The sequence below is a fragment of the Bombina bombina genome, chromosome 2, assembly GCF_027579735.1.
Source record: "Bombina bombina isolate aBomBom1 chromosome 2, aBomBom1.pri, whole genome shotgun sequence".
Taxonomy (NCBI): Eukaryota; Metazoa; Chordata; class Amphibia; order Anura; family Bombinatoridae; genus Bombina; species Bombina bombina.
The window spans coordinates 977,724,730-977,743,262 of record NC_069500.1 but is presented as its reverse complement, the minus strand read 5'-3'; the positions used below and the strand labels follow the sequence as shown (position 1 = coordinate 977,743,262).

The window sequence follows — 18,533 nt, the reverse complement described above, 5'->3', positions numbered from 1 at the left end:
TTATCAAATGGTATCATTTGTTGAAGGAGCAGCAATGCACTACTGGTTTCTAACTGAACATGGGGGAGCCAATGAGAATCGGTGTATATATATGCAGCCACCAATCAGCAGCTAGAGCCTAGATTCTCTGCTGTTCCTGAGCTTGCCTAGATAAATCTTTCAGCAAAGGATAACAAGAGAAGGTAGCAAATTAAATAATAGAAGTAAATTGGAAAGTTGTTTAAAATGGTATGTTCTGTCTAGAACACAAATTATTAATTATGACTTTACTGTCCCTTTAAAATCTATGGTACAGCAAGAGTAGGCTTCATGTTTAAAAAAAAATGTTTTTTTACAGGAAATTTTCTTCTGAAAAGTTAATTTACTGGGGTTTTTTTCTACAGAATTCCCCATTTAAATTTGTTAAAAATGTGTAAATAAAATTCAATAATAAGCTTTGTAACCTGAATATAACCTAGCACTGTTTAGATTACAGGAAATAAGAGTAGATAATTATGGAATGGTGCAGGTCATACAAGTCCAGGAGAAGGTTTCATTAGTGATTGGCGTAGCTCACAGAAAGGGAATACAAGTGCTAGGATATATTTGACTTATATGGCTTTCCAGAAAATCTTAAACTTTGACAAAGTTGACTCAGAAAAATAGATTTTTGAACATTTGCTACAACATTTTGCTCATTTCCTATATCAACTGGTTGGAGAGCACATTTTATCAAAGCTAACCAGAAATCTATTAGTATAAAACTAGACAATAATCGTAAGCTTACAGCTCCGTTATTTCACACTGAGGTAATAATATGCTTCTAGAGGGTTACACGAATAACCCTAGATATCCCTTATGTGATCTCGCCCTTACTTAAAGGGACAGTCTAGGCAAAATTAAACTTTCATGATTCAGATAGGTGTGGAAAGCTAAACCTAGGTAGGCTCATATGCTAATTTCTAAGCCGTCTCAGTGCATTTTGACAGTTTTTACAGTTAGACACTGTGTGTCATATAGATAGTGCTTACAGTCGTGGAGTTATTTAAGAGTCAGCACTGATTGGCTAAAATGTATGTCTTTCAAAAGAACTGAGATAAGGGGGCAGTCTGTAGAGGCTTAGAAATAAGGTAATCAAAGAGGTAAAAAGTGTATTAATATATCAGTGTTGGTTATGCAAAACTGGGGAATGGGTAATAAAGGGATTATCTATCTTTTTTTTTTTTTTAAAAAAACAATAACAAATTCTGGAGTAGACTGTCCCTTTAATTCTCATCATTCACCATTTTAGCTGAGACACCCAAAGTAAGAACTGAGCAGAGCAGTCAGTCCACAGTATGCATCATAGAGCTTTCTCTTACCAAACTGTAATATGAGAGCCTTTGTTTTACAGACTACAATCCCCTAGATCGGGAATGGCTAACTTGCAGTCCAAGGACCATATGCAGCCCTCTGTACCAATTTTTATTGGAGTAGAATGCCCCTTTAAATGGATTAGATAGAACATGATATTTTAAGGAATGTTCCAATTCACTTCTGTTATAAACTTTGCTTAGTTCTTATGGTATCCTTTGTTAAAAAGTAATGCTAGGTGAGTTCAGGAGAGTGTATGTGTCTATAACCATCTGGCAGCAGTGTTTGCAACAATGTTTATAGTAATTTTACACATTTTTGCAATTACCGCTGCCATAGCATGCGTAAAGTGAAAGTCAATCCTAGTATTTTACAAACGCTAGGATTGACTATAGAAATAAATAAAGGGGACATTCATTCATTAAGTATAAGATACTTCATGTACAAAGCTCCTTTATTTGTTTCAAATGATTGCCGTTTTTAGCTACTACAGCAGCCCACGGCTAAAAAAAATTCTGCTAAGAGGTGACGTTTTCACCTCTTAGCCAATAGCCGTGCGGTAAATCCGGCTAATAAAGGAGCTTTCTACATGAAGTATCTTATACTTCATGAATGAAAGGTTTTATTTGTAAAACGCTAGGATTGACTTTTACTTTAATAAACTTGCACACTCCCAAGCTTGTATGATCCTACCTAGGTTTGTTCCTCAACAAAGGATACCAATAGTGCAAAGCAAATTTGATTACAGAAGTTAATTAGAAAGATTCAAATTGCACACTTTATCGGAATAATGAACATTTAATTTTTACTTTACTGTCCCTTTAAATGATGGTGTAAAATATTATCAATAATTTTTTTGCCATAGTTCATTTTATTAACTTATGTTAGTCGGTAGTTTCCAAATATTATAATAGATACGTATTTACAAGCTCATTTTTTATACTGGCTTCTTAAAGGGACACTATACTATAAAATAGTTTTTCCCTTAATGTTTCTTCTACTGGCTGTGTTTACACAGCTTGGCCTTAATCCCTTAACGACCGAGGACGTGCAGGCTACGTCCTCAAAAAAAAAGACAGTTAATGCCTGAGGACGTACCCTGCACGTCCTCGGTCTGGAAAGCAGCTGGAAGCGATCCTGCTCACTTCCAGCTGCTTTCCGATTATTGCAGTGATGCCTCAATATCGAGGCATCCTGCAATAACCATTTTTAGCCATCCGATGCAGAGAGAGCCACTTCTGTGGCCCTCTCTGCACCGGACATCGATGGCTATGTTCGTTGGTGGGTGGGAGCCGGTGTGGGAGGCGGGTGGCGGCCATCGATGGCCCTTGTGATGCGAAGGGGGGGCGGGATCGTGGGCAGGGATGTCCGGGGCGCGCACAGACAGCTGCCAGTACCCAAGATGGCCCCCAATAAGGCAGAGGGGGAGGGTTAAAGAGCTGTTTTGGTGGGGAGGGAGGTTGGGGGCTAAGGGGGGATCCTACATAGCAGCATATGTAAATATGTTAAAAAAAATATTCAAAGATACCTTTTATTTTAGTACTAGCAGACTTTCTGCCAGTACTTAAGATGGCGGGGACAATTGTGGGGTGGGGGAGGGAAGGGAGCTGTTTGGGAGGGATCAGGGGTGTGATGTGTCAGGTGGGAGGCTGATCTCTACACTAAAGCTAAAATTAACCCTGCAAGCTCCCTACAAACTACCTAATTAACCCCTTCACTGCTAGCCATAATACACGTGTGATGCGCAGCAGCATTTAGCGGCCTTCTAATTACCAAAAAGCAACGCCAAAGCCATATATGTCTGCTATTTCTGAACAATGGGGATCCCAGAGAAGCATTTACAACTATTTGTGCCATAATTGCACAAGCTGTTTGTAAATAATTTCAGTGAGAAACCTAAAGTTTGTGAAAAAGTGAACAATGTTTTTTATTTGATCGCTTTTGGTGGTGAAATGGTGGCATGAAATATACCAAAATGGGCCTAGATCAATACTTTGGGTTGTCTACTCTACTACACTACATTAAAGCTAAAATTAACCCTACAAACTCCCTGCAAGATCCCTAATTAACCCCTTCACTGCTGGGCATAATACACATGTGGTGCGCAGCGGCCTTCTAATTACCAAAAAGCAACGCCAAAGCCATATATGTCTGCTATTTCTGAACAATGGGGATCCCAGAGAAGCATTTACAACCATGTGTGCCATAATTGCACAAGCTGTTTGTAAATAATTTCAGTGAGAAACCTAAAATTGTGAAAAATGTAAAAAAAAAATTAATTTGATCGCATTTGGCGGTGAAATGGTGGCATGAAATATACCAAAATGGGCCTAGATCAATACTTGGGGTTGTCTACTACACTACACTAAAGCTAAAATTGACCCTAGAAGCTCCCTACAAGATCCCTAATTAACCCCTTCACTGCTGGGCATAATACACATGTGGTGCGCAGCGGCATTTAGGGGCCTTCTAATTACCAAAAAGCAATGCCAAAGCCATATATGTCTGCTATTTATGAACAAAGGGGATCCCAGAGAAGCATTTACAACCATTTATGCCATAATTGCATAAGTTGTTTGTAAATAATTTCAGTGAGAAACCTAAAGTTTGTGAAAAAATTTGTGAAAAAGTGAACACTTTTTTTTTTATTTGATCGCATTTGGCAGTGAAATTGTGGCATGAAATATGCTAAAATGGATCTAGATCAATACTTTGGGGTGTCTTCTAAAAAAAAAATATATACATATCAAGGGATATTCAGGGATTCCTGACAGATATCAGTGTTCCAATGTAACTAGCGCTAATTTTGAAAAAAAGTGGTTTGGAAATAGCAAAGTGCTACTTGTATTTATTGCCCTATAACTTGCAAAAACAGCAAAGAACATGTAAACATTGGGTATTTCTAAACTCAGGACAAAATTTAGAAACTATTTAGCATGGGTGTTTTTTGGTGGTTGTAGATGTGTAACAGATTTTGGGGGTCAAAGTTAGAAAAAGTGTGTATTTTTTCCTCATATTTTGTATTTTTTTTATAGCAAATTATAAGATATGATGAAAATAATGGTAGATTTTGAAAGTCCATTTAATGGCGAGAAAAACGGTATATAATATGTGTGGGTACAGTAAATGAGTAAGAGGAAAATTACAGCTAAACACAAACACCGCAAAAATGTAAAAATAGCCTTGGTCCCAAACGGACAGAAAATGGAAAAGTGCTGTGGTCATTAAGGGGTTAAAGGGACACTAAACCCAATTTTTTTTTTCTTTTATGGTTCAGATAGAGCATGCAATTTTAAACAACTTTCTAATTTACTCTTATTATCAGTTTTTCTTTGTTCTTTTGCTATTTTAATTTGAAAAGCAAGAATGTAAGCTTAGGAGTCGTCCCATTTTTCGTTCAGCACCTGGGTTGCGCTGAACAAAAATTGATAATCAGAGTAAGTTAGAAAGTTGATTAAAATTGCTGGTTTATCTGAATCGTGAAATAAAAAAAAATCTGGGTTCAGTATCCCTTTAAGGCCAAAAACTTTCAGGATAGGTGGGGATACCACAGGCTAAATCAACTATTTCAAATGACAATATAAGGGTAAAGGAAATTCTTGTAAACAATTTAATATACTCCAGCAGGCAAAGTGGATCATTGGGAACAAGTTAAAGGGGAGAATGTTTTTGAGTAAACTGCCCCTTTAAACTTGGAGACTTTGCAAACTATGTAACAAAATAAAACTATTATTCTCAAGAGTTAATAACAAAGTATCAGAAATATTCTTAAAGGGATATGAAACCCCAAAAGTATCTTTTGTGATTCAGACAGAGCATGTGCTTTTATAGTTTACTACTGTTATTAAATGTGCTTTGTTCCCATGTTATTCTTTGTTGATAAGATATCTAGTTAGGTGTTTGGAGTATTGTGAGGCAGGAAATAGTGCTGACATTTAGTTCTCTTCCATAAGGATAACATTATTGCAAAACTGCTGCTATATTAGTGCTTCAGAGACGCTTTTTTTCCCATACTTTTCAACAAAAGATAACAAGAGAACAAAGAAAATCTGATAATTGAAGTAAATTAGAAAGTTGTTAATTTGCCTGCTCTATATGAATCTTAAAAGAAAAAATCATGTCTCTCTTGAGATTACCATACATTTTATTTCAAAAGCACAACAATGGGATTTAATAAGTGAAAGCCAGTGGTTAAAGGGACATTGTACACTAGATTTTTCTTTGCATAAATGTTCTGTAGATTATCCATTTATATAACCCATGTGGGAGTGTTTTTGTTAAAATGTAGTTTATACAGTGTATAATAACATTGTGCTGATTTTCAGACTCCTAACCAAGCCCCACAGTTTTAGATGTATACTGATGTCTACAGATTCCAGCATTCTCCTGTTTGTATAATGGGTCTTTTTATATGCAGGGGAGGGGGGAGTGTCTGCTATTCCTGCTTTCGTAGCCCATTTCTGTGGGTGTCCCAGCCTTACCTCATCAATGGTGCTAAATTGGGAGCTTCTAAGTAAGTTTTTAAAAGGTTTTATACTGGATCAGCATCTGTGCATATTCTTCTTTATAGTAGTGTCTATTACAAGCAGTTGTATGAAAATTGTTTTATGCTTAAAAGTAATTTTTAAGACTTTTATAAAGGGTAAGGACTAAATTAATGCTTTGCCTTTTGTTGCAGTTTTGTTCATCATGGAACTATTCTAGATTGTGAGGAGACTGACTGGGACTTAACAATGAATCTTAATGTTCGAAGCATGTATCTTATGATCAAAGCATTCCTGCCAAAGGTAAAACTGCATTTTTTTATTTGTCTATATAACTGTTGTATAGTAATTTGGTTCAGCTATGATATACTTCTATGGAAGTTTCATGTCTAATCATTTTTAGATACTTTAGTATAATGTGTAGATATTGTTTTTTTCTTTTTTGCTATTGATCCCTCATATTGTTTTCATTTTAATAAACTTTACAGTTGTAGTGGAGGAGAAGGCTTGATAAATCGAGCCCAAAGTGTTCTGGAACACACAGCAGAATTACAAGTTACAATACAAACAGGATGGTGCAAATAAATGCTTAAACACAAATACAATATGTATAAAATACACCTTCTTAAAATAAGAAAAAATCTTCCTTTAAATAGTCTAAATTAGCATACATATAGCTTATTGCAGATAAAACCTGGTAATAAAGGTAAATTAAATATAAAAATGGCTACAAACAATAAGTTATATGAGAAATTCCCAAATCTCAGAGCAGTCTTTAGTCAAATATTTGTAATTTCCTCCGTATTGAACTAATACCACCTTTAAAGCATTGATTTATAATCCAATGTTCCCTGTATAAACAATACACTGTAGCTGCCGCCTAGCTCCTTTACAATCCATAATGAATGCCTCTGCCAGGCGCTCTTCATCTGCTGCACCTCTCTGCCAATCCTTTCACTGGGTTCCTCTTGACTCCAGGATTAAACACAAAATCCTCACTCTGACATACAAAGCCCTCCAATGCACTGCTCCCCCCTACATTTCAGACCTTGTCTCCAGATACTCTCACTCCTGTCCTCTTCGGTCTGCTCACGATCTCCTATTCTCCTCCTCTCTTGTTACTTCCTCACATTCTCGTTTACAGGACTTCTCCAGACTGGCCCCCATCCTGTTTTAACAGCTTCAAATGCTCCCTAAAGACTCTACTATTCAGGGATGCATACAACCTACACTAACCTTTCCTAACTCTATTGCTTTCCCCTTGAACCCCTTAGAATCAGAGCAGTGCAACTCTCGGCAGGGCCCTCTACCCATTTGATCCCTATAAATGTTATCTTGTATACCGCTTATGTTTATAGCGATGCAGAATCTGTTGGCGCTCTACAAATACCTGATGATGATGATGATGATGATGATGATAATAACTTGTTCAAAATTCTGTTAGTACAATATTTCCAAATTTCGCAGTTTGTTCCTTTATTGCTTTGCTCCACTCGAGCCACAAACACACTTCACCTTCAGGCTCCGAAAGTCCTCCAACTGTTCTCACAGCTGGCATTACCTGCCAGTCCTTCCTGATTCAAGCTTGGTGTTTCCTCAAGTCACTCCGGAACTGGTCACGTGACCTCTATAGTGCAATCTGATTGGATCCATGTCCAAATTCAAATATCGTCTTTCTCACAGTTAGGACATTAATGCCAGTGGATATAGCACATTAAAGACACATAAACTTGAATGATCCATCAACACTTTCACCCGCAAATATATATATATATATATATATATCCAGTGGAGGCTCCTCCATATGATCACAAACGCACGTGAGCCTCCTGGGAAAAAAAAGAAAAAAGAAAGAAAATGCAGTTTTTTGGCTGAATAAATATAATTTCTCCAATAGCCCCCCTATTGGAAAAATTATATTTATTCTGCCAAAAAAGGTAGGCAGGGGGAGCTCCCAAGGTTAGGAACTAACTACAAGTCCCATAATGCATAGCCATTACTTAGCCAATGAGAGAGCGATTTGGGGGGAGGAGGGGCTGCAGACTTGCGTGCGTGTGGAACAAACACTGGCACTGCTAATCAAGGTATGTCTCTATCCTACTTTATCATCATATCTACTTAGGCAAAAATTCACTCCAGATCTTATTACAGCATAAAGATAGAGTGTAGACTGCAACAGCAGCAGCCAGCAAGTAGAGCAGTGTAGCCGATCAGGGAGAATTACAGCAGTGAAGATTTCTAAGATGGAAAATGTTTTTACTACATTTGTGTTATGTATATTCTTTACTGATAAAAAACAATTTTTTTTTATTTTACATCTGTAGTCTAGGACTACAGATGTAAAATAAAAATAAAATCGTTATGCATCAGTAAAGAATATACATAGCAAATGTAGTAAAAACGTTTTCCATCTTAGAAATTTTCACTGCTGTAATTCTTAAATGTTATGCACCACTGCCACCTGCTGGCTGCAAGTAATATAGCAAGCACTATAATATGATTATGATTGTGTGTGAGGGTAATATATATATATATATATATATATATATATATATATATATATATATATATATATATTTATATATATATATATATATATATATATATATATATATATTGTGTGGGAATTGTGAAAAAAAAACTAGACTGATATTTTACCACATAGGTATTTAATAAATTTTTGGTGTGATACATTTTGTAATATATAGGTCTGAGGAAGGGGGTGACCCCGAAAACGTTCACCTGAGTAAAGTTATTTCACTACAGAATACGGAGAGTGCCTTTCTTATTTCTCCTGTGTGTATATATATATATATATATATATATATATATTTCAATATACAGTGTGTGTAATATACATATCTATATACATATATAAAATCTATTTTACATAACTGGTCCGTGAACCCCCATTTGAATAACCCACGAGCCGCCACTGTATATATCTCACTGCTCATTTGATCCACTCCTCCTGGAACATCAACTATATTACAACTTTTGTATCATCAGCAAACAAGCTTCTCCTGGAGCTCACTTCCAATATCACTAATGAACATGTTAAACTAAACAGGCCCAAAAACTGACCGTTGGGGAACACCACTAGTAACTGAACCCTCATTTAAATTTACTCCATTAATTGAAACTCTCTGCCTTCTATCCTTAAGCCAGCAAATCTACCCACTTAACAATCTTAGCATCTACTAATACTTTCTACGTTTTTCTCTAGTAAATTTAACAAAATCTCCTTTCATTTTACCATATATCTTGTAAGGCATGAGGAGATTCATGATCTGTTGCACATAATAAATAAAAAGAATACTGTTTTTGCTTCTATAGTAATCAGCTTATCTATTTGTAATGATTTAGAATTTGCTTTAGATCAAAGCAGACCCAGTATGTTTCACTGAAAGATATACAAACATTTGAATGCTTGGGAGATCAATTGTTCTTGTATTTAAAAGGATAGAAGAACTGATTTATTTGGTATATCAAGCATATTGTATATTCATTTTAAATGTTTTTCTACCAAATAGAATACTGTTTTGTGGTTATTCGAAGAATACATTTTAGATTATCATAAAGTAGAACATATATGTTTTATATTTAATTTCCCCTTTGTCCACAGAGGTAGAATATTTTTTTCACATTTTCCAATGTTTGTTTTTTTTAGTGAAAATTTTTATGAAATTCAATATTAAATTAAATAATAATAATTATTCCTGGTCAAGAAAGGACTTTTCTACGAAATGAATGTCCAAGAAGATATAAGAAGAGACATGATTCAATACCCATTTAAAGGGACATGAAACCCAAAATGTTTCTTTCATGATTCAGATAGAGAATACAATTATAAACAACTTTCTAATTTACTTATATTATTTAATGTGTTTTATTCTCTTGGTATCATTTGTTGAAGCAGCAGCAATGCACTACTGGTTTCTAACTAAACACATGGGTGAGCCAATGACAATCGGTATATATATGCAGCGACCAATCAGCAGCTAGAACCTAGATTCCCTGCTGCTCCTGAGCTTTCATAGATAAACCTTTTAGCAAATAATAACAAGAGAATGAAGCAAATTAAAAAATAGAAGCAAACTGGAAAGTTGTTTAAAATCATATTCTCTATCTGAATCATGAAATAAAATGTTTGGGTTTCATGTACCTTTAACACAACAAAAGCTCTAGGTTTGCAGCTAAAAGTACCCACAAGAAGGATCCAGATGCATTTCCTCCTGTGAAATAAAAACAAAAGCATAAGAATACTGATCCTGATAATATCTAGCCAAAATGGTGAATACCGGACAAAACGTTTTAATATGAGGATGCCAAATCATCAAGGACAGGATATAGGTCTAAAAGCAATTCCATACGGTCCACTACCTAATTAGACTCTACTGTAGCATCTCCTTCCTAGCCACAGTGTCTTTTACAGACTCATCTAAAAGCTTTATCAGAATTATCAGAAGCAGGACCTGTTATTTAAAATAAAGACATTGCTATATGTCAACCTTAGACTCAATTGTAATACTTCATACTATAGAAGAAAATCAATGTTGCTTTGCACAAGCCTTTCTCTAACTACATTCTGAATAAATTCACGGGAAAAGCTTGATCTCAAACTCCTTTTTCTTTCTTTCTAACAGATCGTGCATGATGTTTTCCTACATGATAAAACATATTTGGGATGCGGGGTAGTTGCTTTACAATAGTAATATATGCATCTTCTATGTTTTGCAGATGTTGGCACAAAAATCTGGGAACATCATCAACATGTCTTCTGTGGCATCTAGCATCAAAGGTAAAACATTTATATACAGGGCTTAACACAGTTATATGAAACATTGGAGCTATATTTTTGAAGGATTTGACATGTAGATATAAGTAGACCTTCCCATGGGAATAGGGCCCTCAATTCCGCCTGTATTTGTTTGTCCTGTCTCTTAAAAATATTGTATCATCATTGCCCTTTTATCTTTTGTACCAATGGACAGGTCTGCAGAGTTAGTTGGCGCTTTATAAATAAAGTATAATAATAATAATGTAGAATAATAAAAAAAGTTAGGATCCAACAGAAACAATTTAGGAGCCATAGCTCTGAGGTTCCCTGGATTTGTCAAGCCCAAATTTATGAAATGCTGAATTATCTTTAAGACAAGAAGTGAAAGGTTGCCACTGTTAATATATTATTATATCTACATGATTACATAAATCTTTTTAATTTCTCATCTTATCCACAACTATATCTTAAAGGGATATGAAACCCACATTGTTTCTTTAATGACGCAGATAGAGCAAGCAATGTTAAGCAACTTTCTAATTTACTCCTATTCTCAATTTGTCTTTGTCCTCTTGGTATCTTTATTTGAAAAACAGGAATGTAAGCTTAGGAGCCAGCTCATTTTTTGTTCAGAACCTGGGTAGTGCTTGCTGATTGGTGGCTAAATTATTTTTTTAATTTTTATTTAATTAGAACTTCCATGTACATAACACTTGGTGCATTTGAACATGAAAAGCATAGTGGGAATTGGGTTCCTTCCCCAAAGAGCTTAAAATTATAATAATCATTCAGTGCTATACATGGTTGCCAATATTCTAAAAAGGCACTGTTCTATTTGTATTAAAAGAAAAGTTTATATAAGGAAATTGTGATAAACATAATGGGCTAGATTACGAGTGGAGCGCAAATGTTTGCGCCTGAGTGATAAGGGGTTGATAAAGGCTTGAGTGCAATTGCGATTTACGCTAGATTGATAACCGCAACTTCAGAGCTCTGGTTAACTGTTTTGCAAAACATAAAAGTGTCACAAAACATATCAAAAATACATTACAGAGTATAGTCGCACTCATAGTAACACTATCTAATAAAAAACATATTGCACACAAAAGTTATAAGGGCTCAAAGATATGAGGTCTCAGGTGTTAGAAAAAAAAAGGCTGCAAAAGGCTTTAACATTGATATACATACATATACATGTCTAAAGATGTATACTGTTTAAGTAAGCAGTTAGCTAAACAAGGTAGTTAGGCAAACAAGGGGGAAATATATTTATTTTATATTTTTAAGTTAAACCTTTTAGTAAGTATGTGTGAGAATCTCATTCAGTGTACAGCTTGCCACATGTTTGCATCACTGGAGCAGCCACTTCAGGGCAGTGGCGGATCCAGAGCCTGGTCTCGGGAGGGGCACTTCCAGATTTTTTTGTGGTGGCGGACAGAAAATGAGTGCTTATAGAACAGACTATTTTATTTAACCTATCGTACAGCTCTAACCTTATTTAAAAACAGTCACATTTGTCTTTTGTGTGTATCACTGTTAACCATGGGGTAAATTCATTTTATGTGTGTTTCTAGAAAAACCAACTGGTTAATTTATGTGACATGTGATAAAGGGTTAATTAATAGTTTGTTACTGGCGTGCAAGGAGTTAATCAACTATCTCTGTCTTACTGACAAGCAAAGTGTTAATTATGTTTCTGCGTGTTAATAGCAATCAAGAGGTTAATGCTCTGTGTTACTGGCTCCATAATGGGGTTAAATATTTATCGGTTTGGTACTGGCAATAAAAGGGTTAATTAAAACCAAGGGTTTATATACTTTTCTGTGTGTTACTGAGCAAGGGGTAACATACATTTTCTACATAACTGGTAGTCATAATGTGTGTCATTGGAAAATAGGGTGTTAATTAATGCTATGTATATATTACTGGCAGCAATATATATATATATATATATATATATATATATATGTGTGTGTGTAAATTTGTAGTGTGTAAAAGTGTATGTGTTTGTACACTATATGGCTACAGAATTATTTTTGGCCTAGGCTTCTATATTTTAAACAAATTTGACAAGCCCTGCCTAGCATACACCTAATCAAATAGTGCAAAGCTGTGATTCCAATGCATGTATATAATGAATAAAAACAACATATAATATACAACAGCTATATAATAATATTGATTTAACAATCATATTATAATTGTCTTCTACAGCAACGGCCTGCCACAAACTATTCCACTGCAAATTTGCCAGTAAATACACGACCACCTCCTATGTGGCTATATGGGTATGCAATGCATTATGCATTTCTATTTTAATACAGCATAATATGTGACACCTTCATTCCAAGCAAGGCCTGTTATGTGTTGTGTATTCAAAGATGCTTAAATATACGTTGCATTTATTTAGGCGTACGTGATGAATAGGTTAACAGGGGCACTAGTAAGGGGGACATTAATAAATAACAAGGAGAATACCCCATTTGGCTGCAATTAAAATAATAATAGCCATTGACGCACCTTTCTGGGTCCTTCCGCCTTGTTTTCCTTTTAAGTCCTCGCCTCCTGGATGTGCTTCTTCACCCTCCCCTTACCTCCGTTACACCGGCAGGCAGGCGGGGGGAGGGATGAGGTCCGGTGGGCAGGGAGGTGTAAAGGGAGGGTGCGGGGAGAGATGACGGGGAGGGGAGACTGACTGCACACTGCAGCTGTCTGATCTTCGCGCATTGAGGTGAGTGTATGGGAAATAGAGGGTGATCAGGGTATGTGACTCTCGGGGGGGGGGGGGGGGCAATTGCCCCGTTGCCCCCCCCCCCTGGATCCGCCACTGCTTCAGGGATTATATGTCTGAGGCAAATGTGAGCATATTGTCTCTTTAGAAACTCGTATTGGAGTTCTGGAGGAATGAATTGCAACACTGCATGAAATTCAGACACTTGAAAGGGAAATGGATAGGACTGAGCTGTGGCCCAGCCTAAGATCACAGTGCACTTTTGAGGCATCAATAGAAGCCGGTAGCCATTTATAGACTTATATTTATATGATGCAATCATATTCTTATCATGGTCTATTGTTTAAGAAAATGAGTAACTCACAATAGTTATGTAAAATTAATAGGGCTAAAGACAAGTCCAAAAAGTCTCTAACTTCCAATTTCAAATAAGAGGTTAAGACACGGAGTTCCTTGCAGATGCGTGATGCGACCTCACAGTTTGGCAGCTAACTCCGCCCCTAGCATGCAGCATTACATAACAATTCATTATTTTATTTTTTATTTTTAAAGCATATGAGCATATCAATATTTTTTGAAGGGGCACAGCATTCCATTTGGGTGGGCATTGCCCCCCAATACCCCCCCTTGTAGCCAACCCTGAGCCAATACTTTCTGAAAATCCGGATCCGGTGTAAATCCCTGTGGATTCTCAAATAACATAGGCACTCTGGGTATAAATCAAACACCTTTAATGCATAAAAAGCATGCCGTTATTCCATAACAATTCGGCGCCAATCAGAAGCCTTGTTCACATGGCGGCAAAGAAATATATGTGACATATTTCTTTGCCTCATAAAATGGCTTGAAAGATGGTATTTTGGTTATATGAAAAAGTATCAATATAGCAAGTACAATGTAATATACTACAATATTTCACTAAGTCCTTAGTCACAAACATACATCCAAAAGAAATTTGTAGACCCAAAACTCAGAAAAATGTACAGAAAAATTAGCCTTTGACAGTAAAGAGGCAACACATCTGACTGAGATCATAGAAACACATGCCATTCAGCAGACCATGATACATACACAGGGGTCAAGTCCAGCGGGAAAGCATGGGAACTGAGTTCCTGCACTATTTTTGGAGGTGGAACTAAGTTCCCCCTGGACAGAGAACAGAAACACTTCAGTAAACACTGCTGCTGCTGGTGGGAGGAGCTGGAGCACAGTCTGGTTAGAGGGATAGTGAGATCTAGTAATGGGCAGTAACACTTCCTTCAATACACTAAATGCAAACCTGTGTGATCACCCAGCACTGTGTGGAACAAATGGTGCTTACATTTCTGTGTGGCTTGCTCTGGGGTTATTTAGCTTCCCTTAGCAGAAATAGGACTATTCCACCTTAAATGGGGGAGACTGTGACAGAGGAGAGCCGTCTCAGTCCCAAAGGCAACCATTCACCCTTCACTGGTTTTATTTTGTTTTCATTAACCAACGTGTATAGATTATATACATATAAATACAGTGAGTGTGTATAAACAATATTAATTGTGAGGGGGGTGGAAGTCTGAGAGCGTTCCCACACTTTTTTTGTAGGACTTGACCCCTGTACATACACCTAGAACTTAAATTAACATTATACTGAACTTAAATTAGCATTATACTAAACACAAAGTTGAAAGTTCTCTGCTGTATACAAATAGGGTTGCCACCCAGACTGTATTTTACTGGCACAGCCGGTAATCAGAGATTCGGAGCCGGTGCCGGAATGAGTATAATACTCTCAATGCAAAAGCCGTTTTTTATTTTTTTATTTTAACTTCGCTAGCACCAGTGACGTCATTTTATCAGCGTCGAGATCATCTGCTGCCCTGAGGCTGTGTGTACACTTACACTACTGTCCAATAATTCCAATTTCCAAATCCAATCCATGCCTGGCTGCCCAGCTCTGTCTCTGCGAGTGTGCGTGACGTCACGTGACGGACTGTGGTCGTGGCTGATGCTGACCGGCTGTGCGCTGCTTCTACTTCATACAACAAGAAAACTTGCGCTGGTAAGGAGGATACTCTGAACTGTCTGGAGAGTGGACAGGTTAACTTACTGACGGTTTGTTTACTATTATCAGTACTGTTGACGAAAATCACTATCTCTGTTCAGCTTAAAGGGACAGTCAAGTCCAAAAAAAACCTTTCATTTTTCAAATAGGGCATGTAATTTTAAACAACTTTCCAATTTACTGTTATCAACAATTTTGCTTTGTTCTCTTGGTATTCTAGTTGAAAGCAAACCTAGGGAGGCACATATGATAATTTCTAAGCCCTTGAAGGCCACCTCTATTTTATTTACTTTTCACAGCAGGGGAGAGCAAGCTCATGTAGGCCATATAGATAGCATTGTGATCACGCCCGTGGCTAGTGGCAGACACTGCACTAATTGGCTAAAATGCAACTATATGCAAAATAACTAAAAGTCATGGGATTAGGGGCGGTCAGAAGATGCTTAGATACAAGTTAGTCACAGAAGTAAAAAGTGTATTAATATAACAGTGTTGGTTTTGCAAAACTGGGGAATGGGTAATAAAGGGATTATCTATCTTTTTAAACAACAAAAATTCTGGTGTTGACTGTCCCTTTAAGTAAGTTAGTATGCTGTGTTGTGCAGACTGCTTGCAGAATGGATGGATGGATTGGTGGTGGCGTGGTGCCTGTGCATATGGGATCATTTCTTTGAAATCTGATTTTTTTTCTTCTTCTTAGCGACAAATGTCCTATATCAGTAAACACAAAATCTAAGTGGATTCTGCTGCTGCAAAATTGCAGGGAGCTTAACGTTGGTGACTGTGATGAAGTCGGTGGCACTTAACTATTGAAAGCTATAAAACTCAGAGACCTTACATTTCTTATTTAGCTCACAAGCGTATCAATTGATGATTTAATAGGAGAAAGTTGCAGGGAACTTTGATTCCACATTATTCTAGCTTTGCAGACATTTTCTTTGTAATTTTATTTTTTTCTCATGCAATACTACCATCTAGTGGTAGTCTGTATACAGAAAATCACTAATGTTATATAATGAATTTCTTTTTACAAATACACATTTATTTGGAAATAAGGCAACTTGAATGCTTAATTTAAATGGTTTGCATCTGGATTTTTGCTACAGCACATTATTATACATAAATACAGAATGCTTTCAAGAATAGGACAAATGATATTGTCATATTGCCTTTTCTCAAAGTCAATTTACAGGAGGTTGGCATATTATTTTACTAACACAGAGGGCTTTGAGTTCATGCTTTTTATGCATTTTGCCCTACATAGGTCTGGTGTACAATTAGTAGACATTTTCTATGTCTACACCAGCTTCATACCAAGTGGATCCTGAATATAAGCAGACCAAACATTTTACTATTAATGCTGTTTGCTTACAGAAACACCAGGCAACCCTAGATGAATTTCTTTCAGTTGATATTTATTTTAAAAATAAGCTTATTCATTAAAATGTATCCCCATTCTATTCTAACTATAGCAAGATATACTATAGAAAGTTAAAGTGTATATTTAAACATCCAAGTAGCACAGTTAAAATGTGGGGTGTCTGAGCAGCACTGCTTGTTTAGGTACTAATTTAAAAATACATTTACATGGAGATCTTTCAGCGCCAAGATATTCTTTTTTTATAAATTCTTCTTTTTTTTCCTAAAGGTACATTTACCCTTGACAGCTGTGTATCTTACTAAGGGAAGTAATTCCTGTATGCAACCCCGGGGAAAAAAGCAGAAATAATTTGTGCCAAAGATTTTATGTCCTCAGTGAGTGTGCTTGGGGCATCTGATGGGTGGGTATAGACAGTTGCCACAACTCAAAGACCTCTCTGGAGCTACTTGACATTTTTATAAAATATTGTTTGTGTTTGTGTTTAATAAACATAAATTTATACCCTTAACGCTTCTAAATACTAATCTGCGTCCCTATGTATTAGGAAGTTGGCCGTCACTGAGTTACAGTATACTGCTCAATAAAAAAAGCACTTTAACAATCATATTGAAAGTGTAATGTAAAAATTTCAAACAAGGTATAAAAAATCATATAAAGTGTAATGTGCTGAAAGAAATGTTGATATTTAAAGAGGTGTTCTATATGTAATATACATCAGCAATAAGAACCAAGTTGTAAAACATCTGCATAAAAATGTTTTATAAGCATTTAAAACTGTCCATGTATTAATATTACTTTTCAGTTTTACCACCAAGGATACCTTGCTGAGTTTAACTTACAAATGTTATTAGCAAGGTAACTGAGTGTAAAACCAAATAGGATAATATGATTCGTGTTATTTTGGATGTGGAGTATTTGTAGTCTCTGAGGTCTCACAGCTCCTAAAGTAAAAGCCAGGATATATAAATGGTACTTAAAGGACTCGTAAATACAGTAGATTTGCATAATCAACAGATGCATAATAAAAAGACAATGCAGTAGCACTTAGTCTGAACTTCAAATGAGCGGTAGATATTTTTCTGACAAATTTCAAAGTGATGTCTATTTCCATTCCTCCTGTATCATGTGACAGCCATCAGCCAATCACAAATACACATAAAAATATTCTGTGAATTCTTGCACATGCTCAGTAGGAGCTGGTGAGTAAAAAAGTGTAAATAAATAAAATACTGTGCACATTTTGTTAATGGAAGTGAAATGGAAAGTTGTTTAAAATTGCATACTTTATCTGAATCATGAAAGTTTATTTTGATTGAGTGTCCCTTTAAGTTAAATAGACCAGAAAGAAGGAGGGGGACTCTGAAAACTAGCTACTGGTGCAATCTGAAACAAACTTTCCAGGCTGTCTCTTTGGGGGAATATGTAACCTTAGCTGTGTGTCTTGAGTTTTATTAAATCAGAGCTATATTTATTAGGGCAATCTTGTGTTCCCTGTCATTCCCCTTCATTCAAGAAGCATTTCAACTAGTGTTTTGCAATACATGGAGGCTTAATAGTGTTAGTAGCTCTGGGCTTCTCAGTCCCATCTTTACTTAGTCCAGTCTTCAAAGTTCTACTCCGTATTTTCCCTCAGTCTCATATCGTCTCCTCAGACTTGCTCATCTTATCACCCAGACACATGTTCCTCTCAGTGCTCACTCAGTCTCATCTCCTTGCTCCATATTCCCTCACTCAAGTCACCTCAGTTTTTTCCCAGCCTCAGTCACTTTATTTCCTGTCATTAAAGT

General features: G+C 36.3%; 1 protein-coding gene across 1 annotated transcript in view; it reads left to right on the top strand.

Annotated features, from left to right (window-relative positions):
* BDH2 (3-hydroxybutyrate dehydrogenase 2) overlaps window positions 1-18,533 on the top strand; it is a 41,445-nt gene that overhangs the window by 6,599 nt on the left and 16,313 nt on the right. The window contains exons 5-6 of the mRNA XM_053703504.1: window positions 6,011-6,119; window positions 10,557-10,617. Coding sequence (XP_053559479.1) covers window positions 6,011-6,119; window positions 10,557-10,617 — 170 coding nt within the window. The remainder of the gene's footprint in view (window positions 1-6,010; window positions 6,120-10,556; window positions 10,618-18,533) is intronic.